Source organism: Monodon monoceros, unplaced genomic scaffold, assembly GCF_005190385.1.
Source record: "Monodon monoceros isolate NGI ecotype Baffin Bay Population unplaced genomic scaffold, NGI_Narwhal_1 Super_Scaffold_15, whole genome shotgun sequence".
Taxonomy (NCBI): Eukaryota; Metazoa; Chordata; class Mammalia; order Artiodactyla; family Monodontidae; genus Monodon; species Monodon monoceros.
The window spans coordinates 81,733,129-81,755,231 of NW_021703771.1; the positions used below are offsets into that span (position 1 = coordinate 81,733,129).

General features: G+C 43.7%; 1 protein-coding gene across 15 annotated transcripts in view; it reads right to left on the minus strand.

Annotated features, from left to right (window-relative positions):
• Positions 1 to 22,103, minus strand: part of AGPAT4 (1-acylglycerol-3-phosphate O-acyltransferase 4) — a 1,398,816-nt gene that overhangs the window by 110,708 nt on the left and 1,266,005 nt on the right. For 2 of the 15 annotated variants that reach the window (XM_029224055.1, XM_029224053.1), the window contains exon 1: positions 7,078 to 7,260. The exons of 11 other annotated variants lie outside the window; for them this stretch is intronic. Coding sequence is in view for 1 of the 4 variants with exons in the window: in XM_029224053.1 (XP_029079886.1) it covers positions 7,078 to 7,103 (26 nt within the window). In the remaining 3 variants the exon portion in view is untranslated. Of the gene's footprint in view, positions 1 to 6,341; positions 6,401 to 7,077; positions 7,261 to 7,625; positions 7,705 to 22,103 lie in introns of those variants that run through there. 2 more of the 15 variants (XM_029224056.1, XM_029224057.1) reach the window with 2 other exon arrangements.

Consider the following 22,103-nt stretch of genomic DNA (forward strand, 5'->3'; position numbering starts at 1 on the left):
ATGTATACACTGATGTGTATAAAATTGATGACTAATAAGAACCTGCTGTATAAAAAAATAAATAAAATTAAATTTAAAAAAAAAAAAGAACTTGCCCTAAAAGGAATGTCAACCTTGGAGGACCTGGCTGGAAGGAATCAGATCAGGCACATCTGACCCTGGATCTCTTGTGCCCACTTTTTGTCTAGGCTACAGCACCCATTCAGTGCCAGGCGTGCTGCTCTGTGCTAGAAACTTTCATGAGAAGCCCCCAGTGCGGTCACGAGGCTAGAACTGTAAAGGATTGTCTATAATGTAATAGCATCTGGAAAGAGTGACTTTTAGGAAGAATATCAAGCCAGCAGAGGCCAGAGATTCGGGAGATAGAGGCCCAAAGGGCGACACACATTTGGGAAGGGAGCTACTCCCCACGTCTCCTTTCAACCTACCCTTCCCCACAGCAAAGGAGAGAGGAAAGGGGAGGTTTTAGATGATGGCATTGATTGTGTGTTGACGGCTGCAGCATCCTGGGAAGAAGTGCCAGGTATGGACAGACTCTTTAAAATTTCATCAGCCTGGGTTAACCTCTGCCCCAAGAGAGGTGACAGCTCAGGAGCGAGCTGACAGAGATGGGAAGAAGACCAAACTTCACTCAATTCATTTCTCCCATTCTCATTTCAAAGTCTGTCTAAGATAAGCACTGGTGGTATCTTTTCAGATGACGCTCTGCCTTTAAACTTGCTAACTGATCTGCTGACAACCAACAACAGACAAGAAACGCTAACTCCATCTACCCATGGCCTTGGAAACCACTGAGATCCGCCATAGCAGATATCCTTAAGAGCAACTTCTTGGCAAAGTTCAATCCTTGGTTATAAATTGGTTTTGCGAACAGTTCATATTTAATTTGATGTATGAACTGCACTGTCACTCAGATGTTTTAATCACAGGACCTGTTCCCTTCCCCCACTGTAACACCTTTCTGGCTAAACCACAACAAAATAACAAAGCCCCCTGAAAACTATTAGAGTAGTTTGTTTAGAAGTACGGCTATTAGTCCCCCCCCCCCACCTCTCCAAGTTCTAAAATACTACTCTCTCTTCCAAAATTTCTGAAGCTCCTAAAACGTAGGGTGGAAGGCATGCAAGGGAAGGTCCATACGGTAGAGAGCTGTTCACAACTGCAGAAATACTGTGTGTCTATGTCCCAGGCACTGGGCTGGCCCGGGCATAGATGCATAAATACGATACCATGGAAATAGGGGGTCAGCAGTGGGGTACCATGGTCTTGGGTCCAATCTCAGCTCTGTTACTTATTACGGTATTAGGGGAGTAGCTTACTCTCTCTCAACTTTACTTTCTCTATCTAAAATGCAAATTGATAACAGTTTAACTTGCTCGTTTGTTATGAGGATAAAGGGAATGAATAAATGTGAGGTCTGTGTAAAAGACTTGCCCATAGGGTGCCCTCAGCACAGGTGGGCTGCTATCATTATCATATATATCCTACAGGTTGGCCAGTCACCTCAGCGTCCCTGATGGCTTCTACAGGTTACCTGTCATCCCCCAGGCTGAGGAATAATCTCCTGCAGGAATTTCAGTGTCCGGTTTCAAACTACCATGAGGTACACAAGGTGCCTCTTCCCTTGTAGGATCCTACGTAGAAATGACCATGAAATAGCCATCGTGTGTGACCCAAGGTCAGAGGGGAGAGATTGGAACAACTTCCTGCTGAAGGGAGAAGCTGATGTCACCCACAATCAAAATAACAAAGAAGAGGGGGAATTTGCTAAACGTTTTTTCTTTGAAGGTCAGGCGGGCACTGGAGGGGGGGCATTCCAGATGAACTCGGTTAGGTTGCCCATATCATTTCCGGCTGAAGGTAGAAATCACGTGCGGTCAGACAATCCTGCTGAGAGGAGCTGCATGACAGCAGGAAATACAAACAGGAAGTGTTGCAACAAGGTTTTAACATTATTTATTTGGGGTATTTAGATTTAAAGTGTTGAAACCCACTTGCTTTTGTCGAACAAGACATAGACTTGCAACATCTTATGGGAAATCTAATGGCAAGAGGATTATCTAGTAAACCAATGGGCATATAATTTGGATGCAGTTGGGAGTCTGTCTTTTTAAAATGTTATATTTTGAGTCCATCTGGAGGGACCTATAGTCCCACGGAGTCTACAGGGAACTCACTCTGAGGGAACTTTGAGAGATTATCTCACTCAGTTTGTATCGTTCAGAAAGAGAATTTACAAGTCTTCTGCCCTCTGTGCCTCTGTGACCCCAGGGTCAAATCCTCACTTCTTCCATATCGTTAATCAACAAACGTTTACTGACATCAAACATAAGCCAACCAATGAAGGAAGAGACAAGAAAGTTATAAGGGGAACAGTCAACTGCTAAGCACCCTCTCCCTCTCTGCCCAGAACGGTCTATGTATAAAATTGTTCAATGAAAGAAGCATCTGGTGCCATTAGTCAACAGATGCTTCAATCAAAAACAATTACCCCTGTATATTACACAACGGAATACTACTCAGCCATTCAAAAGAGTGAAACATTGCCATTTGCAGCAAAACAGACGGACCTAGAGATTATCATACTAAGTGAAGTAAGTCAGGCAGAGAAAGACAAGCATTACATGACATCACTTTTTCGTGGAATCTAAAAAAATAAGAAAAATTAACTTATTTACAAAACAGATTCACAGACATAGAAAACAAATTTATGGTTACCAAAAGGGAAAGGGGAGGGGGAGGAAAAAATTTTAAACATGGGATTAATAGATACACACAACTATATATAAAACAGATAAACAAGGACTTCCTGCATAGTACATGGAACTAACTATAATCAATACCTTGTATAACCTATAATGGAAAAGAATCTGAAGGTATACACCTGAAACTAACGCAATATTGTAAATCAACTGTAGTTTAATTTAAAAAAAAAAAAAGAACAATACGCCCTGGTTTAAGGGGCTGTTTCTACATCTGTTTCTCTGCTAGTTCCTGAGCTTTTTTAGGGAAGAAATAGTTTCCCATTTATTGCTAGATCCATAATATATAGTGCCTGACACATGATACTGATATCAGTTGTTGAGTGAATGAGTAAATGGTTGGGTGGATGGATGATATATATATGAATGAATGAATGAATGAATGGCGACTGAAAGGTAGGACTAAAGGTGAAAGGAAGAAGTAAAGCAAACCAGACTGGAGGAACAAACACAAGTAGAAAATCTCTGCGGAACAAGTCTTGAAAAATAAAGAAAGACAGGTTAGATAGATTGTTCCATGATAACGTTCACCAAAAATTGCTCTTGTTTTAAGATATTTCCTCTTATTCAGTCATTAGAAGAGAATGGAGATCACCCAGTCACAGTATCTCCCTTAAAAACCCTTCGGATATTTGAAAACGAGCTATTTACACTGTAGGCGGTTTTGCTCACAGTGTGTCCACAGCACTCGGCACACAATAAATGCACAAGAAATACTGTTAAAAGAACAAGTTCATGATTTAAGCTTCCTCTTCCCCAGAACCTTAGCAGTGATTCTCCCTGGTCCATACATGAAGCCAAATTTCCGAGTTCCAAAACTTTCCAAATGGATTCTGTCCTGGGACAAAGATTACTGCATTAGAGTTGCCCAGGTTCTGGGTGATGTGAGATAGTTTTTAAGCCCGGCGTGATTACATATTATCATTTAGGCGTCAAAAACCTTTCAGAACTGTGAACACAGTGTCTTCCCATACCCATTAGACCTCCTTTTCAGAATACAGCAGATTGCACAAAATATAGTAAGTTTGCCAAATGTTCATCTGAGCATCCCACAATTTAAAGCAACAGCAATGGTCGGTATTATTAGAATGATGTTGTGGGTGCATGTGGAGTTCCCGCATTCAAATTTCTGACTTGTTTAAAGTCTGATTTAAGTCTGATTGCAGTTCTTAGAGCTTCAACTCAAGAATAACTGAATTACGAAGGATTCTGCCTCCTACTTACATGGTCCTTCTTTTCTACCAGTCTCGTTCTGGGTTAAACAAAATTCTGTCCCTGAATCCCTACTAGTTCCTTCCACCAGCACAGACCGCTCGTGGGCTATTTCCATGCTAAAGATGGACTTCTCCCTGCTTTGGACAAGAACCTTGAACCTGGACCCATCTCTCACCATCCGTCCCTGTTACCTGAGACACCTCTGCCTCTTCGCCTTGAATCATCTGTCCCCTCCCCTTCAAATCTTCAATGTCACCATCCTCTACTTCTTCCCAGACTCACGGCATCTCACTTCTCATATCCCTCTTGCCCTGCCTCCTTCTCTCCAGCTCTGTGCCCACCTACACACTCTGTCACCCCTATTTGGAGGATTTCAAACTTGAGAGCACAGGCCACCACTTCTGTTTTCTTCACAAACTTGACAGTACACGGTTCAGAGCCATGAAATCCCAACACGGTGCTGACTGACTCCAGCTTCACCAGTTATTTCCTCAGCATCACCTCCATCCAGCCTCTTTCACTGGACCCAGAATTTGCGTTGCATCTATAGCTCCACTGACCCTCTCCGGGTCAAGACTGTTAATTATGGTTTTTTTTGTTTTTTGTGTGTGTGGTACGCGGGCCTCTCACTGCTGTGGCCTCTCCCGTTGCGGAGCACAGGTTCCGGATGCGCAGGCTCAGCGGCCATGGCTCACGGGCCCAGCCGCTCCACGGCATGTGGGATCTTCCCGCACCGGGGCACGAACCCGTGTCCCCTGCATCGGCAGGTGGACTCTCAACCAGTGCGCCACCAGGGAAGCCCCTGTTAATTATGTTGTTAACTTCTACTCAGGGTCTGATCATAGGACAGTGATTTCCCTTTTTTTTTTTGGCTGAAATTCCAAACAATTCTTGCTACTTTTCCTTTGAACTCCATCTTACAAGGATTTTTGCTGTGAAACCCCTGTATTTGGAAACTCAAGAGTACTCGCACCACACACTTGACTTACACACTTTCCATCTGCTCCGCAGGGTCATGTAGTAAAGTCTACATCCTTGAGGACCATCTCAGGCCGGAGAAACAGTAACTTAGTCTGACTAGTTTCCACACTTTGCAAACATCGCAAACCTATAAACCTACAACTGTTCATATGTACTAACATGTGCTTTTCAAAACAATAGTCATATTTTTTAATGACACTTTTCTGTGTTTTATGACTTTTTAACTAGTTCTCTTGTCTTTACTTAGTTCCCATTAGTTTTGTGCCACGCTATTTAGCCCCTTTTTCAGATAACTTTTGTATCTGAAATACTTAAGACCTCTTGCACTATAAAAAGTTTTATAAGTCATAGACAACAGCATGTTGAGATAAGGATCTTGGCAAGCAGAACCTCATTAAACCACCCCTTCTTCCTGCTTCCCTGAGGAGGGGTTACTCTGAGCTTTCTAAGTGATGCTTTTGGCTTCATAGTGGAAAGGCATTGTGAAGGCTAAGCCAGCTTCACAAATCTTTATCCAAAACTACAGATAATGTTAAGAATCAAGGGTGAGATTACTATCAATCCGTCTTATAAAGCCTAATTTGGTAATTCAGGATGCCCATTAGAAGAATGGTGTCTGTTATCAAACATCTCCTCAGATGCACTGAATAAAAGCATCAATTTGACTCCTACCTGTTAATAAGCCCATTTGGACTATGTCTGTTCAACAGCTGTGTCACTTGATTTTAATTATATTTAACTTTGCTTAATACTATGTAGATGATACTTTTTTCTCTCCCGTTTTATATTTTTCCTGAAAACCAACTCTTTTTCTCTCCATAGAGGATACTTAGAAGATTCAGTAGTTTCCCTGCCCAACTACACACACACACACACCACATACCACACACATCAGATACACATACACACCACAGACACACACTTTCTTCCTTATCTTTTTTTTTCCCACCTGAGGATGCTTGACTAACAATCACAGCTCGGTTAATCTCTTCCCAGTTTTAAAAAAGAGAAGGTCTATGGACCATCAGCTTAAGGAGAGTGGACAGCTGATCTATATTAGGACGACGCCCGAAAAACTGAGAATCCTGCTGGTAGTTAACATTGGTTACTCATTTACACTTGTTGAACTTGGATTGCGTGCTAAGTAAGTTCAGACCAGAGCAAAGACCCCTCTTTTACACATTCACACTTTTAGGCAGACCTGGTTAGACAATAACGTCAGTGTGAATTCTCGAACACCCTCTACAACTTTTTCCAAGGATCTCACCTCCTCTAAAGAAGTGCTCTTCCCCGCCCCCCCGCCACTTAGTTTGACCACAGCATTAATATCACGTCTTGAGAACAGTTTAGGTTTTCAAAAAAGACCAGAAACTGAAGACTTACATAAACATCAGCTCATTCCTTTTTCTAATTCCCAGATATGATGAGGAAATTCATACGCTGAAAATTCAGTAAATAAAGAGGTAATTACAAATGCCCGTTTCCTTGACAACTCCCCTCCCCCAGCCCTCCGGTGATAGGGAAAAACCAAAACGGGGGTGAGGAGGGGTAGACGCGAAGCCAGGTTGCCTCCGAGCAGCCTGGGCGAGAACCAGCGCGGAAAGCAGCCGACGCGCAGCAAACACAAATAAAGCAATGGATATCGGGGCTGCACTTGGGTGTAGTATTTTTGTGGTTGCCATAGAAACGGCAGAGACGGAAGAACATGTTGCATGACACAAAAGAGACCGATCGGTAACAGGAACCTTCTCCCCGGCTTCGTCTATTGCAGAGAAAATTATTTCACCCGAGGCGGGCGGGGGGCTGGGCAGGGGAAAATGAACCCCAGCACGGCAGCTCGAAATCACAGCGCGGACGGCCACGCTCCCCCAGCTGAACACAAAGAAACGGTCCTTGTGCGGCAGCAAAGCCCCCGCTGCCTTCCAGGGCTGCCCCTCCACGTTCCCACTGTCTCCTCACTTCCTTCTCCACCTTCCTCTCCTCCTCTTTCTTACCTACCCCTTCCAGAGGTTTTAATGAAATCCAGCCCAGGAGAGAATAAGGGTGATAGAGAGAGGGGTGCAAACATCCGCCACGCCCAGAGGTGAAGTCGCGTGGAAATAGCACGAACGGCACATACCTCCTTTCTGGCAGCCCTGGACACATGGACTTAGAAATCAGAAACTGAAAGGGAGCAGGCTGAAGTGCAGAAATTGCCACTAGTTTATAGGAGCTGTAAGTCAGCCAACACTGGAAAGAAAAAGCGAGACTCCACCCATGGGGTGGACTCTTCGGAAAAAAAAAAAGTGGTCCTCAGCTGACGTCTCTCCCCACCCCATGTCACTTCCTTTTAAAGCTACAATTTAGCAGTTATGGGGAGGGAGATACGAGCTGGTGTAACATGAGTCCCTCCCCCTCCCCTTCCAATTAGTGTAAGGAAGTGCTTCAGCTGGCTTCACGTCTGAAATCTCTGGCCGGAGAACCTGCCAGAATCGGAAACAAAGCCCGCTAGGTGGCCTTTCGTTTTCGGCCGCGCCTCCCGAATCCTGTTGCATCCCTATGCCGACATGGCTCCTCCAACCTCAGCTCGGACAGATCCAGCCCCGTCTGTGCTGAGACCTGGAAATTGCCCTAAACTGGCTCATATTTTGTTTGGTAAAATACCCGCACTCTGCAATCCCCCCTCACCTCTCACTGGTACGCGGTGCGGAAAGGAGATTGCATTCCACTCGGAAGAGCCCCAAAGCACCTTCGACAAAATACTACTGAAAATTCCAGCGATCTGAGATGATAAGAACTGGGAAACAGAGGCGGAGGTCGATGGATTTTTCTCCCCGCAAAGCAGCTACCGGGTGGATTCCCCGTGCGCGCGCGCGCGCGCGCGCACGCAAGCACATGCACGTGGCATTCACGCGCGGTGTTAGAGAGGATCTGGGCAGATCTTTATAATAAAATAGAGTCCTCATAATTTTAAAAGAGGGCGGGCTGTTGAACCTCCAGAAATGCCAGGTCTCCAACATTTCTAAAAAACACTTTCAACCTCCAAACAGTTAAGATGTATGCCCTTCAAATGTTCTTTATTAGAGCCATTGCCACAAATAATATTTGAGTATTAACATATGACTCCTGTGTTCACCGCCGTTCTTTAGATGTTTACAATCCACAGGGGAAAAAAATTAATGTTCACAAATAACTAGACCATATTGCAGAATTACTAAGAGCTACAAAAGTGCTAAAAACAGCGTGCCATGAGAAAATAGAAGGATGGAAAGAGCTCTATTGGGTTATGATGAGCGAAAAAAAGGCATTCAGAATTCAGCAAACATGGTTTGGACTGGATCCTATAGGGTGTGCGGCGTTTTGATAGTCTGTGATGGAGAGAGGGAAAAGCATGAATGGGGTTGAAGGACATCTAAAGCATAAAAAAGGACCAGAACAGAAAACCCATTTGTGGCAATGGTTTATTTTAATATTCATGGGAAAATAAATTTGACCATGTAAACATGTTTATAAATGATGTTTGTAAGAAGTTCTTGCAGCCAACGCAATTTTTGAGTTCTCGTAACTTTTCAAATTATGTTTTAAAATTTATTTGTTTCCAGTTTTTCAAAGCACTCCTAAAGTAGAGTTAGACTGATGCTTTTTCATAGTTGAATTTTGAATGGGGATTAATTTCAAAATCTACAAATTGCATAAATTTGTGATACATTTACTACAAGTAGAGCCACTGATTTCAACAGAAATATGAAATAAAAATTTTTGACATTTGCAAGTCTTATTCTGATCATAATACTATTATATGTCTATTCCATTAAGATTGTCATTATTATTTTTTAATTTAATTTAATTATTTTATACATCAGTTTCTTTTTTTTTAATTTTATTTTATTTATTTTTTTATACAGCAGTTTCTTATTAGTTATCCATTTTATGCACATCAGTATATACATGTCAATCCCAATCTCCCAATTCATCCCACCTCCACCACCCCCCACTCGGCTTTCCCCCTTTGGTGTCCATAAGTTTGTTCTCTACATCTGTGTCTCTATTTCTGCCTTGCAAACCAGTTCATCTGTATCATTTTTCTAGATTCCACATATATGTGTTAATATACGTATTTGTTTTTCTCTTTCTGACTTACCTCATTCGGTATGACAGTCTCTAGGTCCATCCACGTCTCTACAAATGACCCAATTTCGTTCCTTTTTATGGCTGAGTAGTATTCCATTGTATATATGTACCACATCTTCTTTATCCATTCGTCTGTCAGTGGGCATTTAGGTTGCTTCCATGTCCTGGCTATTGTAAATAGTGCTGCAATGAACATTGGGGTGCACGTGTCTTCTTGAATTCTGGTTTTCTCAGGGTATATGCCCAGTAGTGGCATTGCTGGGTCATATGGTAGTTCTATTTTTAGTTTTTTAAGGAACCTCCTTACTGTTCTTCATAATGGCTGTATCCATTTACATTCCCACCAACAGTGCCAGAGGGTTCCCTTTTAAGATTATTGCTATTATTATGCTTATTTTTGCTACAGTAACACTTTGCCTATTTAGATGATGTTACTCACAGTCTCAATTACCTTAGAAATATAGCTGAGAAATATGGGAGGAAAAAACACTACTTCTAAAAATTTAAAGTGGAAATACAACCTTCGAGAATTAAACCCTATGCACTTTACTCAGTCCCCTTTAGAATCTCTCCTTTATTTTAGATATCCTGATTTAGCTCTTTCTATCTAAACAAGGAACTGTGAAAATTTCCAGATCAAAATCTAACAATTCAGTTCAACAAATAGGTATTGAGTATCTGTGCTGGTTGCTGAAGATACAAAAACACAAGTAAGACATGGACCTTGCCCCAAAGGCCTCAGAGTCTTAGGAAAGAAAGAGGCCTGTAAGCAATTAAGATATGAAGGCAGTAATTGAAGTCTGTACAAGGTTCAGAGATGAGCCAAAGAATGGGAAAAGGGAAGTAGGGGTGTATGTCTACATTGTTTCTTTCTTTCTTCTTTGTAAATAAATTTAATTAATTAATTAATTTTTGTCTGCGTTGTGCCTTCGTTGCTGTGCACGGGCTTTCTCTACTTGCAGTGAGCGTAGGCTTCTCATTGCGGTGGCTTCTCTTGTTGCAGAGCACAGGCTCTAAGTGCACGGGCTTCAGTAGTTGTGGTGCATGGGCTCAGTAGTTGTGGCTCGCGGGCTCTAGAGCACAGGCTCAGTAGTTACAGTGCAGGGGCTTAGTTACTCTGCGGCATGTGGGATCTTCCCAGACCAGGGATCGAACCCTTGTCCTCTGCCTTGGCAGGCGGATTCTTAACCACTGCGCCACCAGGGAAGCCCCTCTACATAGCTCCTTAATTCACAGCAAACTATAAAAGGGATGAGAATGATCAGTATATTCACCGGTGAGACAGCAAGAAATAAACGCTGACAGCTGGAGCTAAGAGGCGTAAAGTGGTAACTCATCAAAAGGATACACAAATAGCCACTAAATAGCAACAACAAAAAGGATGCAACCTCACGTAAAATAAAAGCAGAAAGGAAGAGATGTTCTTTCTTTGCCTGTCTGCTTGTCAAACATTCAGAAAACTATGGTGTACAATGTGAAGAGGATGCTGTACGATGGGCTGGCTCCTCTCTTCCTGGTGACAGTGAATTGGTACCTTCTTTCTGGAATTTAAACAAGGTATATCACAAGCTTTTAAAATGTTCATTTTTTTTTTTTTGCGGTACGCGGGCATCTCACTGTTGTTTTTTTTGCGGTACGCGGGCATCTCACTGTTGTGGCCTCTCCCGTTGCGGAGCACAGGCTCCGGATGCGCAGGCTCAGCGGCCATGGCTCACGGGCCCAGCCACTCCACGGCATGTGGGATCCTCCCGGACCGGGGCACGAACCCGTGTCCCCTGCATCTGCAGGCGGACTCTCAACCACTGCGCCACCAGGGAAGCCCTATTTGTAACTTTTATAAAAGAAAATGACCATGATTAAAAAACAAAAGACTCAAGGTTTCTAAAGTCTTAGGTGATTTAGGACAGAAGCAAAGAATAATCGATGGAGATTATAACATGTTCAATCCCAAAGATTGAAATATTTTCAGAATCCTCTATTAAAGGTAAAATTCTATGTGTTTCAGAAGAGTTTCTTTTAACCTAAATTCTGGTACTTAGAATGATAAGTATCATTTATCTAAAATGTTAACTTACATACTGTGTTTTTAGCTGCCATGCTAGATGGTTGAGTTATTAGGGACATTATTTCCAACAGCCTTTTTCTTAACACATTGTTAGCTACACAATGACAATAGTTTTGCTTTCTTTTCATTTGGCTTATTTTATGAACATGAATATAGATACATCTATATAAATCTATATACACAGTTTGAGATTTTCCTCAAGTTATAAAATATAAACATATCACAGACTTGTAATTATAATAACCTCATTGTATGCTAAATTTGGAATTGTTACTGCTTTGAGGTGACAAAGAAAAAGTGTAAATAATAAATTCAATTTGATATTTGGAGTGTTTCATCTTATATTTAATAGTTGTATATTTCAATCATTTCTGATAGAGCCTTACAAATGTGTCACATATATGTTTTTAACGACCAGTAATCTCTTATGGCTATATTGTTATTATTGCAATCATTTTAAATACTTTCAAATAGCTTTAACATTACCTGTCATTGAGGAAAATACAGAGGAATCAGGCAAGATTCCTCCTTGATCAATAATGATTACAATAAGTCATTCCCCAAACATTAATGTCCATTGATCAGCTCTCAACACATCTTAACTCAGAATTTTTCTTTAAACCTCTTACAAATTGTTCTCAGTGTTCACTCAGCTCCTTTCTCTTCTAGACCACTCCAGGTTCATTCAGACTGGCAGAGATGACCCTGGAAAGTCATTCATTCCCTCCTCTTGCATCCAGGCACTGAGCAACTGGAAATCATATAATGCAGGAGGAAATCTACCCCAACAGGAGGAACTGAATTCAAATCAATTAATGCCCGACTGATGGGCAACAAATGGAAAAAGGTTCCAGCTTCCCTATCTGGTTTTAAAAGACAAGGTCATACAAAAGATTACTGAGACTTAGCCCTCGCATTCTTTGCAACCAAGTAAAAAGAAAGCACACCACTTCAGGTGGTGTTTCACTCTGGATGACTTTCAGCCCTTGTACTTTATATGTTGGGTAATTTTTTTTTTAAGTTTTGATAAGATGGATTACCCTTATAAACAGAAATGTGAAATATTGTTTTTTAAATAAATCTTTATTGTTCTCAGTTGTTGACATAATGCTTGTCTTTATTTGGCAAGCTTATAGCCTAGTGGCACCTTGGAGGTTGATCTACTTAAAGTGTCGTCATGGACCATGAGGATGGGAGCTTGTTAGAAATGCAGAGGGGACTTCCCTGGCGGTCCAGTGGTTAAGACTCCATGCTTCCACCGAAGGGGGCACGGGTTCAATCCCTGGTTGAGGAACTAAGAACCCAATTGCTGTGCAGCGGCCAAAAAATTTTTTAAAAAAATTTTTTAATTAAAGAAAAAAGAAATGCAGAGTCTTGGGCCCCACCCCAGACCTAGTGAATCAAACTATTTTCACAACATCCCCAGGAAATTCACACGCGCATGAAAGTTTGAGAAGTACTTGCTTGAGTCCACATCTCTCATTTTACAGAGGACACTCCAGACTCCAAGAAGGGTGAGTCTGCTTGTCCTGGGTTACACAACAAACAGGAAATAGAGCTGAAGCAGAACCACAGTTTTTAATGATTCCTACTATGGAATTCTTTCCACTGTATTCCTCCAGCTTTCAGATGAAAAGCAAGTCTGAAAGAAAATCTATTGGCATAAAAATGTTAAAAAGAGAATTTCTACTTAAACTCATGTTTATTATTATAAGTGTAGTTATTAAAAGTCTACACTCTGTGCATTTGAGTTTATACATAGTCAGCTTTACCCAAAGAAAATGAATCTTGGAATTTGGCAACTTTCAGACCAAAATTGGCAAAAAGCAGGTGACATCTTTTCTCCATGATCACTCATTTTATTTCAGTTTCAAGCCAAAGCCAAGTCTCGTTGAATAAAACTTAGCTTCAGGGGCTTCCCTGGCGGCGCAGTGGTTGAGAGTCCGCCTGCCGATGCAGGGGAGACGGGTTCGTGCCCCGGTCCGGGAAGATCCCACATGCCGCGGAGCGGCTGGGCCCGTGAGCCATGGCCGCTGAGCCTGCGCGTCCGGAGCCCACTTAGCTTCATGACTGATTTGCAAGAGGCGACAGAAAGGAAAATGTGCTCCACAGGTCCCCTTGTTTCTGCTCTTGCCAATTTCAAATCTGCTTGTTCCTCACCTGGCAGCCTTTGCAAAAAGGAGCTTTGTAAAATAAAAAACAAGAGAATGTGATTCTCCCCTCTCTCATCTCTGCCCTTGAGTGCATGAGAGTCCCCTGTATCCTGACAACAGATCTTTCATTGAGCTATCTTTGTTACTTGCAATAGAGTCCTAATTCTTCATGTAAAGTTTTGGAGTTTCAGCTTCCTCCTACATAAAATTCATGGGGGTGGTTGTGAAGTTTAAATGAGACAGCGTGTGTGAAGCTCCTTAATAGTGTAGAGCCTCCAAAAAAAATGATCATTCTTTTCTCCTGCCCTCACCCCATTCATTAAAATACAGATGACTTTCAGATATTTTTGGTTGACATCCTTCTCCTAAACTTCAGATCCGTTTACCTAATTACCTGATGAATATCTCCAGGGAGACATCCTAAAGGCTTCTCAAATTGAACAAGCCCAAAAAGTTTTGGCCCCAACCTAGCCAACGTTCTGCAATCCTATCCTGCAAGTTTCTGGTTCCCTGTTTTGGTGAGAGTTGACATCAAAGTTATCTTTGATTCTTCCCTGTTCCTCTTGCAGCTCTTTCTCCCCACACCAGCCTGTTAATACTCTTCTCAAAGATATTTATAAAGAGCCCTCTCCTCTGATTGCCACTGCTGCTGTTCCGGGCCTCATGACTTTTCTCTTGGTTGTCTGCAAAAAACGCTCTTCAACTTTTTGTTGCAGTATGAAACCTCAACTCCTTTGGGTAACATGCAATGCCCTTTATGATCTGGCCCTACCTCTCCCTCCAGTCTCATCTCTTGCCTCTTTCCATACTTTTCCAAGGACCCCCCTTTTTTCACCTCTCATCAGCTGACTTACCTCTCCCAGCCTCTAAGACTTGCTGACCACCTCCTCCAGGAAGCCCTCAATTCTTTAAAAGGAAGAATGGTCTGAGCGTATTTGTGTTAATGCACTTGCCACAGTGGCATCTAATTGGTTGTTGTTTTTATAGGTTTATTCCCGACTAGCTTGTGAGGACAGGATCTTTGTTTTCAAAGATCTGACATGCCACAGGGCTCCGTAAATACTAACTGAATCAGTGGACATCATCTCTGTGTTACCTTTTCCCACGGGGCAGGTGGGACTCTCAGTTTCCACTCTTATTAACTCAAGAAGTTTCTTTTCAGGAAACCTTTTTATCCTTGGTTTTCCTATATTGCAGATACATTTAAGAAAACATTTTAACTCTCCATGAAATCACCTCTCTCACTTTCCCTTATCCTGTTCCTTTCCACTCTTTGCTCATAGGCAGGCATAGTATATGCCTATAATCCTAGTAGCGTAGAAAATTCCATCATCTTTTTATTTCACACATCCTAAGCAGATTTCCTTAACAGGATTTTCATAGCTGTCTTTCTAATGGATTGCAAGTAGTCTATCTACTTAGTAGAGGATCATTTTCCTAACTGTCCTCCTGTTGAATGTGGCCTGCCTCCTGCTTTCACCTACTGTGGGTCAGTCCTCAATTTCACCTGCTTCCACTTACTGAGCACTTAGCACTTTGTATCACATATTATTAGCTTCCATTTGTTAATCGAAGAGCCTGAAGCTTAGCTGGGTTAAGTCACTGCCTCAAGGTTACGTAGCCGGTAAGTAGCACGGAGTCAGGATTCTCCGCTGAGGTGCCCAGCTCCGCAGAGCACACTCTTCTCCTCTGAGGTCCACTGGCCACTAGGACAACAAGCAGGGCTTGCCCCTTATGGGTGATGCCCTAAGATAACGTCCCAGAAGAAGAGGATTTTGTGACTCATTCCTGCACTGCATGGGCGACTATGTTGCTGCTTTTCACTGTCATTAATTAATACCTTAAAGTTTTGGTGAGTTTCACAATCTTAAATAATACCAATTTTAATTTTTGTAAGTTACGTGTAAAGTTCAATCTCTTTCAGAGTTTGCTTTTATTTACTCTTATCACTTGTATGTATTCTCGTGTGAGATCTCTTCTTATGCATCGACTGTTTATGCTTTCGTCTTGGTATTTATCATTTGCAGGTACATTTTTTTTGGGGCCATACCGTGTGGCTTGTGGCATCGTAGTTCCCCGACCAGGGATGGAACCCGGACCCTCGGCAGTGAAAGCGGAGTCCTAACCACTGGTCACCAGGGAATCCCCTGCAGGTACATTTTAATGTGTCAATTGTTTCTTCTACGATCTCAACTGCTTCAACACTCAATTCTGTTTTCCGTGCACTGTCCTGTCATTCTATATTTAACTGCTTATCTCGAGTTCACCTATCGTGTATGGTGTCAGGTGTTTAAGATATTAGCCAACTGCCATTCTCTCCTGCCGTGTAGTAAATAAATCTTCCGCTGTTTTGAGTGTGCTGACATGGAAGGAGTGTGGGCTTTTGGAGAAAACAGATCTTGGTCAGGACCCTGGCTGAGGAGATCAATCTTGTGGTAGCGGGGGTGCAGCCTTTCCCGGGAAGGATTGCTCACCCTCTCCTCTGCTCCACCTGCAAGGCTCAGGGGTGTGGGACCCAAGCAAGACAATTGGGAAGACGGAAGGACCCCCTGCCCCGCCCTCAACCCACACCAGGGCGCCCCCTTCTGGAGGACATGAGCCTTTCTCCAAGTTGAAGCTGCAGGACACATGCGTGCCAGCCAGACATCTCCCAAAGGAGCTGGTGGCCCAGGGCAATGGACATGGCCAGTGACCAGAGGCAGATCTGGAGCAGCTGGCTGAGCAGGGACCTTTGCCAGAGGAGAAAGGCAAGCAGGTAGCTCTTGACGCAGCCGTAGCAGAAGAGAAACAAACATGCCTCCGGGAAGGGCGATGAGGGCGTGGGGCTGCCCCCTTGGCGTGTCTGTCCCGCTGCGGCTGACATCGCCCTGCCGCTCGCTGAGCAGCATTCGTCCCACCGCGCCGCGGGCACGGTGCTGTGGCCGGGCCGTTCCCACACTGACACGGGGCCTGGCAGCATCTGACCCTGCACTGGATGTTGCTGTTTCTCTCCCTGGTAGCCTTGGTTACGCTGCCACCAAATGTGTTTTCCTGGCCTGTCCACTGAGAAGCGGGCCTGTGGGATGTTTTCTCTAGCTGCCGTGCTTCGCCCCGGCATTTTCCAAATCCTACTCAGAAGGTTGTTCTCTTGACTCGGGGGACACGGCTTTACCCCTCATTCCGGATCCTCCACTGTCTGCCCCCTGGGCACCTGCACCTCAAGCCCTGGAGTTCTCGGGACTGACTTAGTGGTGCTCTGTCGTCCCACTTTGCAGTCATAGAACTTGGTCCTTGCCCTCAGAGGGCTGGGTTTCACCTTTGAATGGCATATGATACATTGGGAGGGCTGGTCTCTACGTGCTCACACCCCTTTCCTAAAATCTGTGGCCTGTGGTTTACTCACATCATATTTTCCATGAGCTGGTGTTCAGTTACCTTCGTACATTTCTTCCGGGTTGATCTCCAGACTTCAAGTGCTCACTACATAGGAGGTGGCTCTTCCCGTGACCCCAACTGAGCTGGCCCAACAACAAGGTGGAGGGAAATATCCCACAGGCTTTGAAAATCAATTATTTGCTGAGATGAAAAGGAGGATCTGGGGCTTGGTTGGCGCAGTGGTTGAGAGTCCTCCTGCCGATGTAGGGGACACGGGCTCGTGCCCCGGTCCGGGAAGATCCCACATGCCGCGGAGCAGCTGGGCCCGTGAGCCACGGCCGCTGAGCCAGCACGTCCGGAGCCTGTGCTCCGCAACGGGAGAGGCCACAGCAGTGAGAGGCCCACATATCGCAAAAAATAAATAAATAAACAAAAATAAATAAAATAAAAATATTTACAATAGCATCCAAAAACTCAAATACTTAATTAAGGATGGATCTAATGAAAGATGTGTAAGACCTTTACACAGGAAACTATAAAACTCTACTAAGAGAAATTAGAGAAGGTTTAAATGAATCAAGGAATATACCACAGACACAAATTCAAATATTCATATAAAGGTGTAAATTTTCTATAACCTGATCTGTAGTTTTGATGCAATCCATTCAGAGTCAGCAGATGTGAGGGTGTTTCTAACACGTGTATGGAAATGCAGAGCCAAAAAGAACAGGAGGGAGGACCCACTGTGCAGATCCTAGAGCTTGGGGCACATATGATAAAGCTACATTGATTAAAGCAGGGCAAGAATAGAAAACAGACCAATGAAACCGAACGGGAAGTCCAGAAACAGACCTCTGTATTTATGGGCACTTGATTTATGATGATGGTGGCACTACAGGGCAGTTAGGAAAGAATAGTGAGTAAGAAAATTGATAAAATAGTGCTGAGTCAATTAGGTATTAGCCACACAGAAAAAAAAAAACTTAACTCTTCCTCACACCACACACAGAAGTCATTACCAGGTGCGCTGTAGATTTAAATGTGAAAGGCAAAACACTAAGGCATGTTGAAGACAAAATAGGAAACTATCTTCTGGACTTTGGGATAGGGTAAGTTTTCTTTCTCTCTCTCTCTCTTTTTTTTTTTAATTAATCTTTATTGGAGTATGGTTGCTTTACAACGTCGTGTTAGCCTCCACTGCACAACAAAATAAATCAGCCATACACATACAGATAGGGGATAGGGTAAGTTTTCTTAAACAGGGTTCAAAAAGTACCATAAAGGAAAAGACTGGGAAACCGGATGATGACCAAATAAAGTTCCGTTCATCAAAAGATAGGAGTAAAAGAGTCAAAAGACAAGCTACAGGACTTCCCTGGTGGCGCAGTGGTTAAGAATCCGCCTGCCAATGCAGGGGACACGCGTTCGAGCCCTGGTCTGGGAAGATCCCACATGTTGCGGAACAACTAAGCCCCTGCACCACAACTACTGAGCCTGCACTCTAGAGCCCGTGAGCCACAACTACTGAGCCCTCATGCCACAACTACTGAAGCCCGCGTGCCTAGAGCCCCAGCTCCGCAACAAAGAGAAGCCACCGCAATGAGAAGCCCGCGCACCGCAACAAAGAGTAGCCCCCGCTGGCCACTACTAGAGAAAAGCCCGCGCACAGCAACGAAGACCCAACGCAGCCAATAAATAAATAAATAAATTTATTAAAAAAAAAAAAAGACAAGCTACAGAGAGTGAGAAGATATTATTACATGAATGACTGACAAAGAGCCCTTATTTGGAATGTGTTAAAACAGCCTTCAAATCAGTAAGAAAAAGTCAACCTCATAGAAAATGGGAAAAATTTGAACAGGCACTTCACAAGAGAGAATGTTCAAATCAACACACATTTGAAAAGATGATTAACCTTGTTAGTACGCACCCATCAGAATGACTACCATACAAAGGATGAAATATACCTAGAGGGAGGTAAAGAGATGCAGCCCCTCTGGCAAGCGGTGTCATGTGTTCTGAAAAAGTCAAAGGTGTGCATACCCCACGATCCAGCAATTCTACCCTTAGGCGTACGCCCAACAGACATGCACGCACACGTTCAACAGTCTTCACAGCGGCTTTATGTGTAACAGTAAACAACAACAACCTGATCCACAGTGAAAGAGCGTGTATAGCACATATAAAGAACATACGTAGAAAGGGTGGTATATTTAGACTCTAAGATACTGTTCAGCAAAGGAAATGACTGGAACTCAACTAAATGCAACAAATGTGGAAAGATATCTCAAGGGCAATTTTGACCAAAGAAGCTAGACACCAAAGGTTACCTACTCCGTGATTCCATCGGTAAGTTCACAACCGGGGAAAACCAGTCTACACACCGTAAGTTAAGATGGGTTACCTTTGGAGGTGCAGGAGGGTAGGGGGCTTTGGGGTACTGGAACTATTCTGTTTCTTGTTCTGTAGTCATTATATGGGTGGATTCACTTTGGACAAATTCACTGATGCGTATACACTTAGGTTTGGTGCCCTTCTCCACATGCGTGTTGTTTCAATTTTTAAAAAAGCCAAAAAGAAAATCTATTTACACCAATTTGTCCATCTGTTATCTAAGAGAAAACTCAAGATCTCCTCTCAAAAACAACAGGTTTTATGCTCTCCCAGCCCAATATTAATCTACTCAAGGTACCCAGGAATGGAAATGATTCTTAATTTGGTTTATGAAAAGGGCTTCAGCAAGAATATCATAGGTGAGCGTGGCCGAAGATGATCTGTATAAACTACAATAGTTTGTATTTGTTGGGATATGCTTTGTAATCATTCTGTGTTGTTGTTGGTTGTTTTTCCACGTGGATCTGTTTTGATTCCTTCCTTTATTGTAAGGACGTGCCCTATAGTTTAGCATTCTTTATAACAACTATATATATATATATATATATATATATATATATATATATATATATATATATATATCATGCCTCTACTACTTAATACCAACTCTTTGAAGACAGGTTTGATAAATATTGCCAAGAACCAATTACAGAATCTAGTTTGGTTCTGGAAAGGGTTTGTGTTTTTCATGCACATAATTTGGACTAAAAAGTACATTGGCCAGAGTGTTGCTTTAAGATTACAGGCTGTTCCTACATTGTCATTGTGGGAACAGCCAAGTATCTGGCCAGGGCAAAGATGTTTCACATGTAGACTCCTGTCTGATTTCTAAATATTCATCGAAGCAAAACTGCACCCTTCAGGCAAATGAGTTTCACCTTGCTTGGGAAATTTTGTTTTAAATTGTTTTCTTAGGACCCAGCAGCCAGCATCTGTCACTTTCTTCCCTAGAATGAAAGTACCTACAATGGACGTGCACTCACTGTACTCCAGGCGCCGTGCTAAGTACATTACATTCATATTTCACGTGTGTTTCCCAGCACGCCTTTGGCATAGCATCCCTATTTTACAGAAAAGGAGACTGAGGCTCAGGGAGGCTGAGAATTTCCCACAGGGAAGTCGAGCTGGACCTTCATCCGAGTCAGTTAGCGTGAAGTGTGGACTCGGCACCCTGTCACCCTGCCCAGCATCAGGGTCCCTGAGGCTGTCGTGGGAGGCAGTCAGGGGCCAGTTCCAACCTGGTTCCCTTGCATGTGATTTCTGTCAAGATGAATAAGTCACTTCAGCAAGCAACACCCATCATTTCTTCCCTTATCTCATCCCCTGAAACGTGGCATTCACAGGATCCTCCTGAACTAAAATTGACAGCCTCACCCAGGAAAATAACTATTAGTAACCAAGTGGCACGGCTTATGGCCCCATTTGCAGTGAGACTCATTTCAACACATCACGTCGACATCACGGGGCTCCCTGTGGGTCGTTAGTCTCTTAGACGTGAACGTGGGGCAGTAGAGCCCCGAGAACAAGTAGCTGTTTGCCAGCCAGGAAGTTAATGATTGGCCTCGAGAAGGTTTGTCTTAGGAAACTGCTGGGGTGGTTTCCCTGGGCCTCTGCCCACCTGGAGGTATAGGGCAACTGCGTCTTATTTGCATTTAACCTGCCCGCATCTAACTGCGAGGGACAGAGAGGGAGTGGGAAGGAAGGAGTCGAAGGGCGATTTAAGTTCTGCAAGTGATTTCTCTTCTGTTCCATCCAGTGAATTGTGCTCTGGAAGGAACATGGGCTGACCTGGATCTGTGTTTCCTGCAATCACCTCTGTGATTCATTCATTCATCCATTCATTCATTCAACACTATGTCTACCTACTGTGAGGCCAGCCCTCCGCCAGGTGCCAGGTACATGAGGGAACCAAACAAGGATTCCTGCGGTTGTGGAACTTTCTAAGGGGAAGAGTCTGAAAACAAGTGATAATTGTAATAAATGTTTATGATATGCTAGAATTGGATATTTATGGAAAAATGAAAAGTCAGGCAAGGAGTGTCTGCAGTGTGGGGGGTGGTGAGCGGTGGGAATGTGAAGCAGGGGGTCAGTGCAAGCTTCACCGGGAAGGTGGGACTGAGCAAAGATTGGGGGATCTAGGGGTGGTCCAGGCGGATGTGTCCCCAAGTGAAGAGCCTTCCAAGGGGAAGGAGTGAACGCCAGGACCAGGGTCCGTGGCAGGACATGCTGGCTTGTTAGAGGAACAAGGAGGGCCGCACACGAGATAATGTCAGAGGGGCATGGGGTGCTGGGCCGTGGGGCTCTGCAGGACGGTGTAAAGACCTCTGGGTTTTATGCTGAGTGGTTTGGGGAGCCTTGCGGTGGGCTGGAAAGTGACATGACATGACTGAGGTTTTAAAGAATCACTCTTGCTGGTGTGTTGAGGAGAAGCCGTATGGGGCACGGACCAAGCAGGCGTGTTTGTAGTGATCCAGCAAGAGATGCCGGTGGCAGACCAGCCAGAGCCAGTGGACTTCCTGAGGGATTGGACGTGGGGCCTGAAGAAAGAGTGGAATCAAGGTTTGTGCTTGAGGTTTCAGCTGAGCAAATTCGGGGACGAAATTACCTGTGAGTAGAGCAGGTATTTTGGTAAAGATTAGCATTGTTTGTGACATGCTGAGGTAGAGACATCTGTTAATTATCCTTCTGGAAGTGGGGCGTTGGCGGTGGGAGTGTAAAGTTCTGGAGAGAAGATCCAGGCTGGAGATAAACGTCTGGGAGTAGTCAGCGTATAGGTGGCATCGAAAGCCACGAGACTGGATGAGATCATCTGAGGGTTGGCAGATGAAACACGGGAGGCTGAATTAAACTTGAATGCGGATGAAGTTTCCAGCGGTATGTTTCATGCGACACTTACTTGTTAGCCACGTAAATATTGGGCACCACGCAATATTGGGGACATACCTGTACTACAGAATTAGTAGTTTATCTGAGCTTCTGGCTTGCTGATTCTGGCCGTGCTCAGTGCGGCGTGACAGCAGGGAGGTTAGAGGGGTGGGAACTGAGCCCTGGGCCCCCAGCAGTAAGAGG